Source organism: Pseudorca crassidens, chromosome 4 (assembly GCF_039906515.1).
Source record: "Pseudorca crassidens isolate mPseCra1 chromosome 4, mPseCra1.hap1, whole genome shotgun sequence".
In the NCBI taxonomy this organism is placed as follows: Eukaryota; Metazoa; Chordata; class Mammalia; order Artiodactyla; family Delphinidae; genus Pseudorca; species Pseudorca crassidens.
Genome location: NC_090299.1, coordinates 13,993,595 through 14,012,635, shown reverse-complemented (window position 1 = coordinate 14,012,635; position 19,041 = coordinate 13,993,595). Strand labels below are relative to the sequence as shown.

At 37.2% G+C, this 19,041-nt stretch overlaps 1 protein-coding gene across 4 annotated transcripts in view; it reads left to right on the top strand.

The window, feature by feature from the left end:
- The window catches only part of LARP1B (La ribonucleoprotein 1B), a 130,722-nt gene that overhangs the window by 37,756 nt on the left and 73,925 nt on the right, over positions 1-19,041 (top strand). For all 4 annotated transcript variants that reach the window (XM_067735094.1, XM_067735095.1, XM_067735097.1 and 1 more), the window contains one exon: positions 1,088-1,453. In XM_067735094.1, coding sequence (XP_067591195.1) covers positions 1,088-1,453 — 366 coding nt within the window. The remainder of the gene's footprint in view (positions 1-1,087; positions 1,454-19,041) is intronic.

The window sequence follows — 19,041 nt, the reverse complement described above, 5'->3', positions numbered from 1 at the left end:
GCATGCGCACTTTTTAGTTGCGGCATGTGAACTCTTAGCTGCGGCATGCGTGTGGGATCTAGTTCCCCGACCAGGGATCAAACCTGGGCCCCCTGCGTTGAGAGTGCAGAGTCTTACCCACTGGACCACCAGGGAAGTCCCAGCCTTCCTTGATACGGGTTTTAGATTTCTATTTCCTCTAGTCATGTTTATTATTAATATAATTCCATTTGATTTCTGCTTTCCAGAAAATTATAAAAATTTCTGATCTTCTTATAGTTATACTTGTTTTCTTATTGGCAAATTATGGTATTAATATAATTGTGAGGTAAAAAGCTTTGAGACTAGGGAGGATCATTGAATCTGGAAGTCAGAAGACCCTGGTTGTTCTGGGAATTCCCAGTGGTTAGGGCTCTGTACTTCCACTGCGAGGGGTGTGGGTTCAATCCCTGGTTGGGGAAGTAGGATCCCGCATGACATGCAGCACGGCCAAAAAAAAAAAAAAGTCCTTGGTTGTTCTAGTCCGGACTAATTCTGCAATTGTGGACAAACAGTGTCACATCTCTAGGCCTTTTTTTTTCCCTCATCTGTAAAACAAGTTGGTACTAAGGACCATTCTAACTCTAAAGGAGTCTTTAATATAATCCTTCTTTTTTCAGCTTTGTGGGTTTTTTTAATCTTAAACTGATTGTTTAGCAGTTACTTTATATTTATTGGCCTGGGATAATACTGGTATGATTTTCTTTTACAGTTTGACTGCTAATCTAGTTATTGAGCATACAGATTTTTTTTTGTTTGTTTGTTTTTTTGCGGTACGCGGGCGTGTCACTGTTGTGGCCTCTCCCATTGTGGAGCACAGGCTCCGGACGCGACGCGCAGGCTCAGCGGCCATGGCTCACGGGCCCAGCCGCTCCGCGGCATGTGGGATCTTCCTGAACCGGGACACGAACCCGTGTCCCCTGCATTGGCAGGCAGACTCTCAACCACTGCGCCACCAGGGAAGCCCGAGCATACAGTTTTGATATTACTTACATTAACGTTGTTATGTGACATTTATTGTAAAAGTGATAACAATGTTTTTATATAAAATACCAATTTCTTCCTTCAGGAATCACCACCTCTACCTGAAGAGGCATCAAATCAACCATATCTTCCAGATGAGCAAGAACAAGAAGAACTTGATTTTTTATTTGATGAAGAGATGGAACAAATAGAAGGGCGAAAAAACACATTTACTGATTGGTCTGATAATGATTCAGATTATGAAATTGATGACCAGGATTTAAACAAGATTTTGATTGTAACTCAGACACCACCTTACATGAGAAAACATCCTGGAGGAGATCGAACAGGCAACCACATATCTCGGGCAAAAATTACATCTGAACTTGCTAAAGTTATCAATGATGGCTTATATTATTATGAGCAGGATTTGTGGATGGAAGAAGATGAAAACAAACACACAGCCGTAAAGGTAATTGTTTCTGATCAACATCTTTCTGTTGATACTATGTTTTGATGGCACATTGCTGCTTATGTTTTCCTAAACTTGAGGGTTTATTTTATGAAATTTTGAATATAAATAAATTATATTTAATTTGAAAAATTCCTGGAAATATATCTGATATTCACAACCTGAAAAATTATTTTATTAAAATGACAGTGAGATAAGTACTTTAATTACAAAAATAAATATTAACACTCACTGATTAAAAACCCTTTTTTCAGGTGAAAATAATAAGAAGGCCTTTTCTCATAAGAAGGAATAAAATCTAAAGTTATGGTCAGGCTTAGTTCATATGCTTTTTCCTTTCCTGGCTAATCACCCTAGCTATGTGAGCAGGGCTTCACAAAGGAGTTACTTTTGTTGCCCCTTGTGTCCTTCTCACCTTAGTCTGTAGTGCATGTTCTGTGGTTGTAGAACTGGTTGTTGACAAGTATAGAAGATTAAACTGGCTGATTGTCTCTCCTTGTCCAATCATAACTTTGTTGCTGGGAGTGGTGTTTGAAACCTTGTTCCAATTTTTTATCTTCTTGCGTTTCACCCCACCTCCTGGTACCTATCCCAGTTATTAAGGTACAGTAAGAGAGTGCCAGAGTAGTCTACTGGCTATCTGCATTCCTTTTATATGACTTTTAATGGTATAGATAGGAATTAAAAAGGATCTTTTTCTGCCATTAAATTGATCAGAACCCCCCCCCCCAAATTAAATATTTGTTTTAGGGATAGAATAATGAGGGAAGAGTTATATAAGTATAATATGCCAAATAGGAAAGAGATCTTGGTCAGAAATACAGTTCTAGAAAGGAAAGCCAGCCAACTCGTGGTTGGAAAGAAGGGGCTGGCTGTCTGTGGAGCTCCATAGCATCAATAAGTGTGTGCTTTCCTTCTTGAGGCTTCATTTCTTTTCTTCCTGGAATTTCTCCATCACTGCTTTTACCCTCCTCTCTAGCCCCTGCCTTTCTGGAGATCCTGCCTCAGGATATGGTAGCTTGTCAGTGACTTAGAGCCTGAGCAGTTCTCTCTGTCCTACTGCTATGGGAAAGGAAGTGTGTTTTTATAAAGTTTCTTGGTTGAAAGTCTTTCCTTGTGTAAGGGTTGTTACTTTATTTGTGATACTTAAGTTCTATAAGTAACATCTAACTTAAATCCTTTCGGGAACAAAAAGAGATAGAAAATAAACTAATAATAGGTTAAAATTGTACTACCTCCATTCCCTATCCCTCTGCCCTGCTTTGTTCTTCACCATCTACCATTCTGTATATTGCACTTACTTCTTTTCTGTTTCCATCTCATGAATGTAAGATCTATGAGGATAGGGATTTTTGTCTTACTTTGTACACTGCTGTATCTCCAGCTACAACAGTTCCTGGCACAAAGTAGTGCTCAATCATATTTGTTAAAATGGATAAATGAATTACAGATTAAACATTATGAACTAACCAGGGGAACCTAACCTCTGTGTATAATATTGTTTCTGTGGCAAAATATTTTCAGAGTGCCAAATAACGAACTTTCAGGTCACCTTGAGAAACATATCCTGTTGATAGATGATTATTTGCTTTAAAGTATAGACAACAATAATTAAATTTAATTTATTCATCTATTGCCTTGGCCATTAAATATTAGTCCGGGGAAAGTAATCTTGGCTATATGGCTCTTAAGCATTATGGGTCTGCTCGTAATTATGTCTTATCTGATCCCTATGTACACTCCTGTTACTTATTTCCTTTGTTTCTAATTCTGTGCTCAACATATAATTTCTCATTAGAATTGTACTTTTTCTGAGAGTCTGTTTAGAGGGAGAGGAATCAATTATTTAATATATATTAAACTCCTACTGTGTGTGTGACACTGTGTTAGGTCCTGGGCATGGAAGGGGAAGATAACAGTAGGATCTCTACATGCCTGGTTCTTACAAATAATTGGGGTGATAGACATTAAAATAAGCTGCAATAAGTACTTGATCACAAATTATGATAAGTGTGAAAAGAACAAGATGCTATTGGATTAGGCTATAAGGGAATGCCTGTGAGAAAGTCACAGTTATAGTGAGATAGGAACTATGAGTAAGAATGAACCATGCAAATAACAGATAAACCATATTTTAGGAAAAGGGACTAGCAGGTGTAAGGATCTGAGATGGGAAAGAATTTGGTATATTTGAGGAACTGAAAAAAGGTCTGTTGATAGTATTTATGTAAGAGAACAGTTATAGATATATAGACATGCATCTGATCTTAGAAGGTAACATGTGGGCCATGTTAAATAGTTTGGAACTTACCTAAAGTTCAGAAGCAGTACCTTGAAGAATTTTATACAGGCCAACAGGATGTGATCTAATTTTTATTTTTAAAATATCACTAGTTACTATGGCAGAGAACGGATTAGATGGGGACAAGAGTGGCAGAAGAAATCCAGTTGGGAGGCTATTAAAGTAGTCCAGGAGATGTATGTTGGTAATTTAAGATAAATTGGTAGCAGAGGAAATGTAGAATTTATAAGACCCAGGTCTGAGCCCTGAGGAGTGATCATTTAGGAGTTGTGTAGGAAACTGGTGTGGAAGCCAAACACTGTCTTCAAGAGGAAAGAATAATCAGATGTGTCAGAAGCCGGACAGATTGAGTGTAGGTATAAATGAAAAGAATGCCAAATTGGTAGGGTTGTTTGTTGATCATTTCTGACTTTGTAAAGGAAGTTTTGCTGAATCCAGAAGCTGTGTTGAACTGTACCAAAGAGTAGGTGTAGGCCTTCTGTTTCTGACATGTCCTTATTACTGAAGACAACTAAAATGGCCTTTTAATAAATGAGAAAATATCTATTTAAAATCCTTGAAGAACTACAAGGTAAGTTATTATCAGAATAAAACCATAGAGAAGTAGAGTGTTGAAACCAGTTTTGCCTGGGAGACGATTTTGGAATTTGGGTAGTTTGAGAAGTTCAGCTTTGCAAAAGCCACTCAAAATATAGGGGTAAAAGACAAACCCATGGCCCAGTCAAAGTCAGGGATTCCAACAGGAGTCCTTTTCCCATTGAATTGGTACCTAAGGAGAATACCCTAGGGAAAGAGAACTTAACTGCTTTCTCATCTTCGCCTCTATGGGACCACAAAGCGTATTTCCTTAGTTGTGCTAAGCAGAATAAGGAGAAAAAAATTGGCTTAGAAGTTATAATCATGCAACCCAAATTCACACTATATGGGTGACTAGAGTAAATACTAGTCATAAATTTAAAGTGATTGTGGCCTGTTTATTTCCCAGAAATTAGCAGAAGCAAATCTGACTTTTTTGTGAAGACATTCACCTTTATCCTAGACCTCAAAGAATTTACTCAAATTATTTTGTAATGAAAGTGAGCAGCTTGGGCTTCCCTGGTTAAGAAACCGCCTGCCAGTGCAGGGGACACGGGTTTGAGCCCTGGTCCGGGAAGATCCCACATGCCATGGAGCAACTAAGCCCGTGAACCACAACTACTGAGCCTGCGCTCTAGAGCCTGCGAGCCGCAGCAACTGAGCCCATGTGCCACAACTACTGACGCCTGTGTGCCTAGAGCCTGTGCTCCACAACAAGAGAAGCCACCACAATAAGAAGCCCACACACTGCAACGAAGAATAGCCCCTGCTCGCTGCAGCTAGAGAAAGCACAAGCACAGCAACAAAGACCCAATGCAGCCAAAAGTAAATAAATAAATTAATTAATTTAAAGAAAAAGTGAGCAGCTCACAAAGTTAATAAGCAAACAAGGAAATAAGGTACTGCATGTGAGAATGAGCAAAAGTAACAGACAGTAAGACCATACCCTGAAAAATTTTAGATAGTAGGATTATTAAACATAGTGTAGAGTAACTTTGCTTACTGTGTTTAAAGAAAAATATCTGCAGGGAAAAATAAATTCTAAAGAATAACCTTTCTAGAACTTCTGGAATAAAAACAGTTAAGGCTGAAATTAAGAACTCAGTTAATTGAAGGGATTAACAGCAGATTAGATACAATTAAAGAATCAGTGAATTGCAAGACAGTTTACAAGAAGCTATTCAAAAATCAGCATAGAGAGATAAAGAGATAGAATATATGAAAGAAGGTATAGAATGGTATTGTAGACAGTCTTTGATATTATTTGGTGTATTTCAAATCAAGTTGTATAATTTAACATCTAGTGGATTTTATTATAAATCTTTTTATTTTTGAGAGAAGTAAAAAGCAAGTGGAATATAGAGTGATAAACATGGTCTAAGATATATATTTATTCAGAGTTCCAGAAGGAAAAGAGAGAAAATGGGACAGAGTCAGCATTTTAATAGGTAATACCTAGGACTTTTTCTGAACTGCAGAGAGGTACCAGAGTAGAGCAGCCAGGGAAGAAAGGCGGTTACTTTCAAAGAAAGAAGAGTGACTGGACAGCTGATAGCTGACATCTCACCAGTAACATTTGAATGCAACAGACAATGGAACAATGGTGTTAATATAACACAGGAAAATAACTACCAACCTATAATTGTGTGCCTTGCAAAAGTACCTTTCAAGTAAGAGAGTGACATATAATGAGAGGAATTGCAGTTCGTCAAAGGAATTTCCAAAATTGGAATAAAAGTGATTCCAGGTGCCAGAACTACAGAAAGGAGTATAGAGCAAAGCAAGTGATAAATATGTGAATAAATCTGAATAAATATTAACTATATAAAACAATAACTGTGTCTCACAGATCTAATATAACATTAACACAGACTGGGAGAGAGCAATGAATGAATCGTATTTAAAGGTACTTTTGTGTTTGGAAAGAAGATAATTGATTAGTTTTAAAAGTTTTCATTTTGCCGTTTGAACGACACCCATTTAAAAATAAGATTAGGGGCTTCCCTGGTGGCACAGTGGTTGAGAGTCCGCCTGCCGATGCAGGGGACACGGGTGCGTGCCCCGGTCCAGGAAGATCCCACATGCCGTGGAGGGGCTGGGCCCATTAGCCATGGCCGCTGAGCCTGTGCTCCACAATGGGAGAGGCCACAACAGTGAGAGGCCCGCGTATGCAAAAAAAATAAAATAAAAAATAAAAATAAATAAAAATAAGATTAGAAGGAATAATCTTGAAACTAGGAGAAACTAGGAGAAAGGGAAAATGTGGAATAAGACAAGAATAAAGGGGAAGGAATCTTCCAGCACAAAAATGAGGCAGTAAATTGAAACCCAAATATTTAAGTAGCAAAAATGAATATTATCAGAATGTATGCAAATACAACCAGTTATGTTATTTACATGTGACACATCAAAAAGATAAGAAAGCCAAAAGATTGAAATTAAAAGACTGAAAAAATACATAACATAAAATAGTAATAATCCAAAATCAATCTACAAAGTGTAGTCCCTATCAGTATCCTAACTGGCTTCTTTGCAGAAATTGACAAGCTGATCTGAAATTCATATGTAAATTCAAGGGACCCAGAATAGTCAAAACAATCTTGAAAGAGAACAAAGTTGAAGGATTCATACACAGTCCTTACGTTAAGGCAATGTTGATACTAGTATAAGGATAGACATACAGATCAATGGAAGATAATTGAGAGTTGGGAAATACACCTATGTGTCTGTGGTCAACCAGCTTCCAGCAAAGGTGCCTAAAAAGCCATTCAATAGGGAAAGAATAGTCTTTTCAACAAATGGTCTTGGGACAAGTAGATATCCACATACAGAAGAATAAATTAGACACCACCCTAACTCACCGTGCACAAAAATTAATTCAAAATAAATTAAACACATGAATATAAGAGCAAAAACTGCAAAACTCTTGGAGGAAAACATAGAAGAAAATCTTTTACTTTGTATTTGACAGTGTTTTCTTATATGACACCAATAGCACAAGCAACAGGAGGAAAAAATAATTTTGATATTATCAAAAAATTTAAAATTTTGTACTTCAAAGGACACCAGAAGATGGACCTCCCCCCAAAAAAACCACTTACATTAGCATCCCCCAAAATGAAATAACTGAAGTATAAATCTAAGAAAATATGTACAAGGTCTATGTGAGGAATACCATAACTTTGATGAAAGAAATCAAAGAACTAAATAAATGAGAGAGATTCTGTATTCATACACAGGAAGAGAGACTCAATATTGTCAGTTTTCCTAAATTGATCCAGTGCAATCCCAATAAAGATTCTAGGAATTTATTTTGTGGATATTGACCAACTGATTCTAAAATTTTATGGAAAGGCAAAAGACCCAGAATAGGGGCTTCCTTGGTGGTGCAGTGGTTGGGAAGCTGCCTGCCGATGCAGGGGGCGCGGGTTTGTGCCCTGGTCCGGGAGGATCCCACGTGCCGTGGAGCGGCTGGGCCCGTGAGCCATGGCCGCTGGGCCTGCGTGTCCGGAGCCTATGCTTCACAACGGGAGAGGCCGCAGCGGTGAGAGGCCTGCGTACCAAAAACAAAAAAAAAGACCCAGAATAGCCCATACAATATTGAAGGAGAAGATAAGTCAGAGGACTAATAATATCCAACATCAAGAGTTACTATAGTGCTATGATGATCAAGACAGTGTGATATTGGTGAAATAACAGACAAATAGATCAATGGAACAGAATAGAGAACCCAGAAATGACCTCTAAAAATAAACTGATCTTTGGCAGAGGAGCAAAGGCAATAAAATGGAGAACATATAGTCTTTTCAACAAATTGTGATGGAACAACTGGACATCCACATGAAAAAAATGAATCTAGGCACAGACCTTACTCCCTTCACAAAAATTAACTCAAAATGGATCACAGGCTGAAATGTGAAACACAAAACTATAAAACTCCTAGAAAGTAATATAAAATAAAATCTAGATGATCTTGGGTTGAGCAATGACTTTTAATAAGTTGGATTTCATTAAAATGAAAAACTTTTGCTATGTGAATGGCACTGTTAAGTATGAGAAGCCAAGCTATGGAATGGTAGAAAATATTAGTAAAACACACATCTGATAAAGGACTATAATCCAGGATATACAAAGAACTCTTAAAATCAACAATATGAAAACAACCTGAATAAAAAATGGACCAAAGATCTGAACGGACATCTCACCAAAGAAGATATACAAATGGCAAATAAGAATACGAAAAGATACTCCACGTCGATATATCATCAGGGAATTGCAGAGTAAGACAACAGTGAGATTCTACTACACACCTATTAGAATGGCCAACATCTAGAACACTGACAACACTAATAAATGCTTCTGAGAATGTGGAGTAACCCTCATTCATTGGAGGTAGGAATGCAAAATGGTACAGCTACTTTGGAAGACAGTTTGGAAGTTTCTTACAAAACTAAACATACTCTTACCATACAATCTAGATTGTGTGGACAATCTTTTGTCCACACAAAAACCTGCACGTGGATGTTTAAAGCAGCTTTATTCATAATTGCCAAAACTTGGAAGCAACCAGGACATCCTCCAGTAGGCAGATGGATAAATAAACTGTGGTATATCCTGACAATGAAATATTATTTAGTGGTAAAAAGAAACGAGTTATCAGACCATGAAAAGACATGCAGGAACCTTAAATGCATGTTACTAAGTGAAAAGGTCCAATCTGAAAAGGCTACATACTGGGTGATTCCAACTAGTCAGTGTTCTGGAAAAGGAAAATGATGGAGATAATAAAACTAGTGGTTTCTAGGGGTTGGGGGGAGGGAGGGATGAATAGGCAGAACAGACGATTTTTAGGGCAGTGAGATTTTTTTTGGTATGATAATATTATAATGATGGATATGTCATTATCCATCATTTATATCCATCCATATATCAAAACCCATGGGAAGTACAACACTGAGTGAAACGTATGTAAATTATGGACTTTTGGTGATGTGTCATTGTAGGTTCACTGATTGTAACAAATGTAACGCTTGGTACAGGTTGTTGATAGTGGGCAGGCTGTGTTGGGGGGAGGTTATAGGGTATATGAGAACTCTAGTTTCATATAATTTTGCTGTGAAGGTAAAACTGTTCTAAAACATAGTGTACTGAAAAAAACAGGTTAGGAGAAAATATTTGCAAATCATATTTAATAAAGGAGTTGCATTTTTAATATGTAAAAAAACTCTTACAGCTCAATAATAAAAAGGACAAATAACCCAGTTATAAAATGAGCAAAGAAAATGAATAGATATTTCTCCAAAGAAGATATACAAATGGCCAATAAGCCCATGGAAACTTGGTTGACATCATTAGCCATCAGGGAAGTGAAGTGAAAAATCATGATCACAATGAGATGCCACCCATACCTACTAGGATGACCACAATAAAATACATATACTCACAATTGCTGGTGATGATGGGGGAAATATGAATCCTCATGGACTACTGGTAAGCAATTTGGCAGTTCTCAAAATGTTAAACAGAGTTATTATATGACCCAGGAATGCCACTGCTAGTTATATACATGAGAGAAATGACAACATATGTCCACGCAAAAACTTGTACACAAGTCTTCCTTGCAGCATTATGAAAGTGGAAAGAACTAAAATGTTTGTCAGTTGGTGAATGGATAAATAAAAGGTGGTATAGCCATACAATGGAATATTATTTGGCAATAGAAAAAAGTGAATTTACTGATACATGCTATATGAAAACATCATGCTAAGTAAAAGAAGCCCGTCACAAAGTACCACATATTATACGATTCTGTTTATCTGAAATGTCCAGAACAGAGAGAAATTAGATTGGTGGCTATCTAAGGTGGGGTTTGGGATAGGTGGAGAAAATAGTGACTGCTAGTGGGTACTGGGCTTCTTTTTGGAGTGATGAAAATGTTGTAATATTGATTGTGATGATGATTGCATGTGTAAACTAAAAATAATTGTACACTGGGGTAGATTGTACCACAAGTGAATTATATCTTAATAAAATGATTTTTAAACAAGTAAAAGGAAAGACATCCTGTGTACATGGATTGGAAGTCAGTACTACCCAAAGTGATCTACAGATTCAGTGCAATCCCTATCAAAGTCCCAATGGCATTTTTTGCAGAAATAGGATAACGGATAATGAAATTTATATGGAATCTCATGGGACCCTGAAGAACCAAAAACAATCTTTAAAAAGAAGAAATAAATTTGGAAATCTCACGCTGCTGATTTCAAAACATATTGCAAAACTACTGTAATTAAAACTGTGTTGCTGGCATAAAGATAGACATAGACAAATGGAACTATAGAGCCCAGAACTTGAATGCCAAGACCACTCAGTGGGGAAAGGACAACTTCTTCAACAAATGGTGTTGGGGAAACTGCGTATTCACATGCGAAAAAATGGAGATGGACCCTTACTTTAACACCATATGCATAAAAATTTTAATAACAGATTAAAGACTTCAACCTAAAACTCAAAACCCTTAGAAGAAAACATAGAAGTGAAGCCTCATGACATTTGATTCGGCAGTGATTTCTTGGATATAACACCAAAAGCACATGTTAAAAAAAATAGACAAGTTGGAATTCATGAAAATCAAAAGCTTACGTGTATTAACAGACACAAAACAGGGTGAACAGACAGCCTGCAAAATAGGACAAAATATTTGCTTATCATAACTGATAAGGTGTTAATATTCTTGAATATATAAAGAAACCCAACAACTCAACAAAATAACTCAATTTAGAAAATGGACAAAGGACTCGAATAGACATTTTTCCAAAGATGATATACAAATGGCCAATAAGCACATGAAATTATGCTCAACATCATTAGTCATTGGAGAAATGCAAATCAAAATCAAATGAGTTATCAACTCATTAGGATGGCTACTTTCAAAATAAAAAGCAAAACACAGAAAATAACATTTGTTGGAGAGGATGTGGAGAAATTGAAACCTTACATTGGTGTTGGAAACATAAAATAGTATAGCTGCTATGGGAAACAGTATGGCAGTTAGAAAACTAAAGAGATATTTGCATGTTTATAGCAGCAGTATTCACAATAGCTAAAAAGTGAAAACAACACAAATGTCCATTATCAGATGAATGGATAAACAAAATGGTGGTGTTTATGGGCGATGGAATATTATTCAGCTTTCAGAAGAATGGGAATCTGTCACATGCTACATACATCACTGATAGTCTTTCAGGACATACTAAAGGAAATAAGTCCCAAAGACATAGTGTATGATTCCATTTATATGAAGTACGAAAGTTTTAAAATTCATGGAAACAGAGTGGTGTTTATGGGGTGGGGGGAAATGGGGAGTTGTTTTAATTGGATAGAGTTTCAGTTTTGTTTAATAAAAAAACTTGGGTATCTGTTGCACAACAATGTGAGTATACGTAACACTGCAGAACTATACACTTAAAGATGGTTAAGATGGTGATTTGTTATTTGCTTTTTTATCCCAATTAAAAGTAAAAATTATAAAAGAAACCCAGCCATTTACCAAATAAGTAAAAAGTAAAGGAAAAAAGCTGTAGTACATATATTTATATCAGACAGAATAGGCTTACAAAGTAGACTTGAAGACAAAAAGCATTACTAGTGCTAAAGAGTGTCCTTTTGTAATGATTAAAAGTGAAGAAATTCATCAGAAAGTATAATTTAATATTTGATGTACTTAATACAAAATATTCGAATATGTGAAGTAAAAGTTGATAGAACAAATCCAGTCATAGTGATGTAATTTACCCCCAACTAAATAAGGAGTGATCAAATAATTTAAAAAATGAGAATAATTTGAGAAACAACTCTGTACCTAGCAACTGCAGAGTACATGTTCTTTTTGAAGATATGTATACTACTTTGACCTATTTTATAAAGCAAATTTTTAAGCATTGATAATACATAAAACACACTAATAGTGGAATTAATTTAGTGTTTAACAATGGAAATAATACCCTGTGTGTTTTGGAACAAAGATATATTTTAAATAACTCACCAAAGAAAAAATCATAGTGGAAATTAGAAAATCTAAGTGGAATGTTAGTTGAATTTTAAAGGTGCACCTAGAGAGATAGGCTTAAATGCAAATATTAGGTAAAATTCTTGAAATTAATAAACCAATCACCACTATTATCTTTGCTGTATAAAAATCCTTCCCTACCCCCAGTCTCAAAGGCTTAAAGTAAAAGATTTCTCACACTGCTTGGCAGTGATTGGGTTGGCTGCTTCAACTCTGTGTGTGTGTGTGTGTGTGTGTGTGTGTGTGTGTGTGTGTGTGTGTGTGTGTGTGTGTGTGTGTTGGTTCTGTTTGGTTGGTATTCATACTGTAAAAGCAGCCTGTGTACAGTACTTGCTTATTCATTCATATAGCAGATGGGGTGAACAAGAGGATGAGCTAAAGTGTATAATTGTTTTCAAAATTGCTGCTTAGGTGTGTTTTATGTATATTTGCTCACATTCCGTTGGCTAAAGCAAATCACATGGGTAAGTGTTGTATATGGGCCAGAGTTGTTTATGCTCCAAGGAGATGAAAGGTAATTACAATGGGTAGATGTATGTAATCCTTTAATTTAGGAAATCTGGGCTCTGAGCAATAATAGAATCTACTGTAGCTTTTATGAAGCTAGAAGTTAGAAAGTTCTCAAGAAGTTAGAAGAAGAATTAGCAAAATAAATTTTCATAAAAGTATATGGAAAGAGGGCTCCCTGGTGGCGCAGTGGTTGAGAGTCCGCCTGCTGATGCAGGGGACACGGGTTCGTGCCCCGGTCCGGGAAGATCCCACATGCTGCAGAGCAGCTGGGCCCGTGAGCCATGGCCGCTGAGCCTGCACGTCCAGAGCCTGTTCTCCGCAACGGGAGTGGCCACAACAGTGAGAGGCCTGCGTACCGCCAAAAAAAAAAAAAAAAAAAAAAAGTATATGGAAAGAAATAATTTAATTAATTAGATCTAACAGAGGATTAATCATACCAGCACTTAATTCTTTGAAAAGGCCAAGATTATACTTAGGAAGACAAAATAGAGGGAAATTTAAATATTTTAGCTGCAGTGAATATAAGGATGTAATTACTGATTATGGAGAACTTTTAATAGGTATTTCAGACCAATGATTTGAACATTTAGATAAGGAAAAATTTCTAGAAAAATATATGTTACCAAAACTGACTGGAAAAGAAAGTAAGTTGCTATAGATCATTTTAAATAATCTTCAGACTCCAAGATTTAACTTAATTTTATTAGCAAGTTCTTCTAAAATTGGAATAATTCCAGCCATGAAAAAGTTTGCAGTGAATAGAGCTAATAAATATTCAAATATTTGTTGAATTGACTGAGGTAAAAAAGGGAATAAATACTTGACTCATTTTATGAGAAGAGCATAACCTTGATACTAATACCTGAAGAGAACATGAATGAGAAATTCATGAAAATATGAATGAGATTTCATTTTCTAATAGTATAAAACAACCATGAAAGGATCTATGTATTTTTGAAATGTGTACAGACATACATAGAAGGTAATACTGTAAAGAAAAAGGCAGGAATAATTATCACGTAAGTCAGGATTTGGATTGTTTTTTTGGAAAGGGAGTAGAATACACAGGGTTTCAATATACTAACAGTGTTGTGTTTCTAGTAGTTTTTACATATTTTCTTTTTTTTAAATTTTCATTTAAATTTATTTATTTTACATATTAATTTTCTAAACAAGTTGCACAGGTATGTTTAATACGTTTTCCTATGTGGCATATTTCATGACAGTACTAAGAACAGGCTAGCATGAATGGGAATGTGTGGGACAAGAAGAGGTAAGCCAAAGATGAGTTACTTCTTGGAGCAGCAGGGCTGTTTTTGGGCTAAAATAAAGGTTAGGGTGAACTTTTTTTTTTTTTTTTTAAATACTTAAAAATGTTTTTTTATTGAAGTATAGTTGATTCACAGTATTGTGTTATTTTCAGGTGTAAGGTTGAACCTGTTTTTGTTTTTTGTATACAGCTATTTGTCTTCTTGTCCAGTGGTCTGCTTGGGGTGGTGTTGCAAAGCTGTACATTGTTGAAGGCTTTATTAACAGGGGACATACAGATAGGACTTCCATCCAAGAGATGTGCTGCTGGGCCTCAGCATCTTGTCACTCATTGCTGGCTCGCTTCTGGGCTTGTGAGGCTCAAGAATTGTCCAGTCTACTGTCTGTCATGATGCCTCTCCCTAATGAGAAATCTTTAGTTTGAACCTGCAGAACAAAGGAGTAAAAACATCACAACCAGTTCTTCACTCATTGTACCCTCTGTCCGAGTTGATTGTGTGGAAACCTAAATATACTCGTGCCTTTGTTTCTAGCATTTCAGGAAGAACCTTCAGATTGGAAGCTTTTGAATCACACTGGTCAGTCAGTTAATCTCATCTTTAGGCTCATCGCATTTGCTATTTTGCAGTATATCAGCTTTGTCTAGTACTTCTTAGAGTATTATGTGAAGTTATCACTGGTGGTCTAAATGTCGATTCCCTGAGTTCTCCTTGGCTTTCCTGGCTTTATATTGTATGACAGAACATACCCAGCTGCTGGATGATTGAGACCATCAGCAGGCTCATTGTTGAGAGGGTAGACTGGAGGTGGGCTCTCTTCTGCCTTGACCTATTCTGAATTTGTGGAGTCCTCAAGCCTTGGGAGACCTGATGGCTGTTATTCACTCTGACTTTGCTGACTTCTTTGATGTCTCCTGCTGCATTTCCCTTACAAATGCAGGCAGGCCTTTGTGTTTGTTGCAGATGGTGAGAGGAACTTCAGTTGTGGTGAAGTCTTTGGTATGTAGCTGGAAATGGTGTACAAATTCACCAGGAGATGCCACATCCTCACCTGGCAGACAGAGACATGACACCATACTGACTTGGCAAGCTGAGAGTCACCACCACCACTTGAGCTGTTCCTCTTCTCACAGAGAAGAACACCAACTTGAGAACCTCTCTGGCAAAGCTGGGGACTGTTCCTGACCAGGAGTCAACTTGTGTGCAAGTTCCACTGAGTGCAATTCTGGACCAAAAACTAACTTCTCTAAACCTCAGATGGGGATCATTCTTGTCTTCTCTACCTCACTGAGTTTTAAAGACCTTTGAAAACTGTAAAAGACTGGGCATGTGTGAGAAGGAACAAAGACCATATGGTTATGTGGGATCAGGAATAATGATGCAGATAGAGGTGAGACCAGGAATTTAAAGACAATGCAGAAGCTTCAGGCTTTACATAGAAATTGTGACATCAAAGTACAGTCTGTGGATTTCTTCCCCAGGTGCCACAGTGTCAGATATTTTCATAATTAGTCCTTTTGTGTTGCGTATTTTAAAATGCAAAACTCTTTTAATTCTTCCTCCTAATACCTTACTCTGAAAGACTTCCTCAGATTGCTTTCCTCTCACAGGCAGCATGAGGCCCCATCATTCTCCCTTTAGATATGATTTTGATTTGACTTCTCCCTGCTGAAGAGACAAGTGAATTAGGAGACCTAATTTCAGGTTTTGCCTCACTATTTAAATTCTAGCCAAAGCTCCTTGTACAAGTCAGTTCCTTAGTTTAGTACACATACTTCAATTATGGTAGCTTTATAGTAAGTTAACTCTTTCCCAGGAATTCATCCATTAACATCTGCTTGAGTGCCTGGCCTGTGCCACACTGTGCTGGGAGCTGGGAATGTGGTAGTGGACATGACTGACTATTGAAAATGCAATCTCCAAGTAATTCATAATGGTGATGTTGATGAGAGTAGGGTGTGTGGATGGAGATAATTAATCCAAAAAATCTAGATAAATAGATAACTACCATAATTGACCATTGAATTTAGTTATGAGCTGCTTCATAAATAGGAAAGAATAAACTTGCTGAGTTATCACAGAGGAAGTTGGGGTAAAAGTTTGAAGAAATGACAAGTGGAAATATGAATGTAATGCATTCAAATATATATGAATATTGAATATTATATTGAATAATATAATATGAATATTGAAGCTTGGTATAATATATTGGAGAAGTGGCAGTACCTGAAAGGATATGAGTCAAAGTTTGTGTGTGTGTGTGTGTGTATTTGTTTATTAATATATTTTTAAAGATTAGAAAGTACTGGAACATTTTACATGGTTATGGGAAAGTTGAAGATATAGAAGGGAGTAGAAAATGGAGCTAAATTCTTGAGACTGTGAGACTGGATAGGATTCAGAGCATTGTGGATCAGGGTTTGTCAGCCTTGGCCCTATTGACATCTTGAACCAGATACTAATTCTTTTCGTGGAAGCTGTCTTGTGCAACAAAGGATGGTTAGCATCATCCCTGGCCTCTATCCACTAGATGTCAGAAGCACCCCACCCCCATGACAATTTTAAAAAATATACCTTGAAGAGAGTTATGTGGGCAAAATCACCCCTAGTTGAGAGCAGTTGATACAGAGAGAGGTATTGGCCTTTCAAAGAGAGGCTTTGGTTCTTTACCTGGAGGGAAGAAATAGAACATGAGTTTAGATGAGTTTGTAGATTTCGTGGTAGAAATAGGAGTAATTTCCTCCTCATGATTTTACCTTTCTCAGTGAAATGAGTCAGGGTTATGGGGCTGGTGAAAGGGTCGAGAGTGACAAAGTTAAGTCATTTTTGTAGAATGGAAGAAAATGGTTCTTAGAAAAATCAGAGATTCCTGGTGAGCAGTGGGAGACTACAGGCTATTTCTTCTGTAGAAATTTTACTAGGGAGGCTTTAGACCAAAGAGATTAGGCAGGAAAATGGAGGACAGTACCAAGATTATTCTTGATTTATTTCTAAATATGGAATGATGGAAAAGATCCTATCTAGATCTTACTAGGTCATGAGTATTTAAAGCTGTTAACTTATTGAAACTTTTTGGCTTTTCCATTACACCACATTCTCTCACTTTTCCTTCTACTTTGTCTTCTTTTTTTTTTTTTTTTAGTATTTATTTATTTGGCTTCAATGGATCTTAGTTGTGGCATGTGGGATCTTTTACTTGCAGCACGTGTGATCTTTTTAGTTGCAGCATGTGGGATTTAGTTCCGTAACCAGGGATAGAACCAGGGCCCCCTGCAATGGGAGCACAGAGTCTTAGCCACTGGACCACCAGGGGCGTCCCCCTTCTACTTCTGTACCCATTCTTTTTCAGTTAGATTTACGTTTATCGTCTGTTTGTTCCTTAATTGTCAGAGATTCCTAGGCTTATGACTTAAGACTCTATATTCTTACTCTAACTGCTCTCTCTAAGCACTCTTTCTACTCAGGACTTTATTCACCACTGTATGTTGTTTTAATCCCAACTCTTTTATATCTAGACTAGATTTTGACCCTGAATTTCAGATGCAGTGTGTCTAGCTGCCTCCTGGGACATTTCATCATATTTGTCCTAGAGTTCTTTAAAAATCAACATACCCCAAACTGAATTTATTATTTCTCCATTCAAAACCCCCTTCTTTAGCTCCTTTTCCTCCTCACAGTAAACAGAACTCCCCAGTTGGTTTATGATTCCTATCTTGGTGATTGCGTCTGTGATCCCTGAACATTGGCATGGGTATATCCCTCTTGCCTCAAGTTAGTCAGTAAGTCTTGTTTGTGTTACTCTCATATTTCATGAATTCTTCTATATCTCCATGTTTCTACTTTTCCAGCCTCATGTCACTGCTCTTTTTCTCTGTACACTGAAGTACTTGGAGTTTCCCAAAGATACTCTTCTCATCTTTAAGCTTTTGTGCATGTTCCACCAAAGCCTTGAAATCCTCTTGCCCCATCATCTTTTTTTTTTTTTTTTTTTTTTTTGTGGTATGCGGGCCTCTCACTGTTGTGGCCTCTCCCGTTGCAGAACACAGGCTCCGGACACGCAGGCTCAGCGGCCATGGCTCATGGGCCTAGCCGCTCCGCGGCATGTGGGATCTTCCCGGACCGGGGCACAAACCTTTGTCTCCTGCATCGGCAGGCGGACTCTCAACCACTGCGCCACCAGGGAAGCCCCTTGCCCCATCATCTTTGCTACACAAACTCCTATTCATGATTCAAACTTGGTTAGACATCATCTTCTTTGAGCATCCTTTCATGTTCTACATTTCCTGCTCTCTCCACAGTTACGTAAACCTCTATAGTAGCAGAATACAAGTGAAGGAGCTTGATTCAAGTGTTCTCTCTGTGAGTATATGAATGGCTAGGTTCCCAGATAACCCTCCTATGGAAAATAACTAAAAATTCTAGATTAAATTATTGAAAAAATTACAAAAAAAAAGTTATGCTTGTACCATAGATTGACTGAATATGCAATCCCAGAGAAAAGAAACTGAGCTCAGAAGCGGACATTTACTCAGAGGACATTTCTTGGTCTTGGTTCTGAATGGAGGCAGGTGGGAAGTAACCACTCAATGGTCAAACATTTATGGATTTGCAGCTCAAATTCATAATATACTTCAGTCTGAAAAAAGCTAGAACTAAGAATATAAAGTAGTTCTGGACTATTAAAATCACAGGCGCCTGGCATATGCAAATGTATATCCTCTTTGGAGGAACTTATTTCAGAGTTTGGCAAACTCTTCTGTACAGGACTGGATAGTAAATATTTTCTGCTTTGCAGGCTACTTAGGGTCTCTGTAGCATGTTCTTTGTTTCATGGTTGGTTTTATGGTGGTGGTTTTTTGTATTT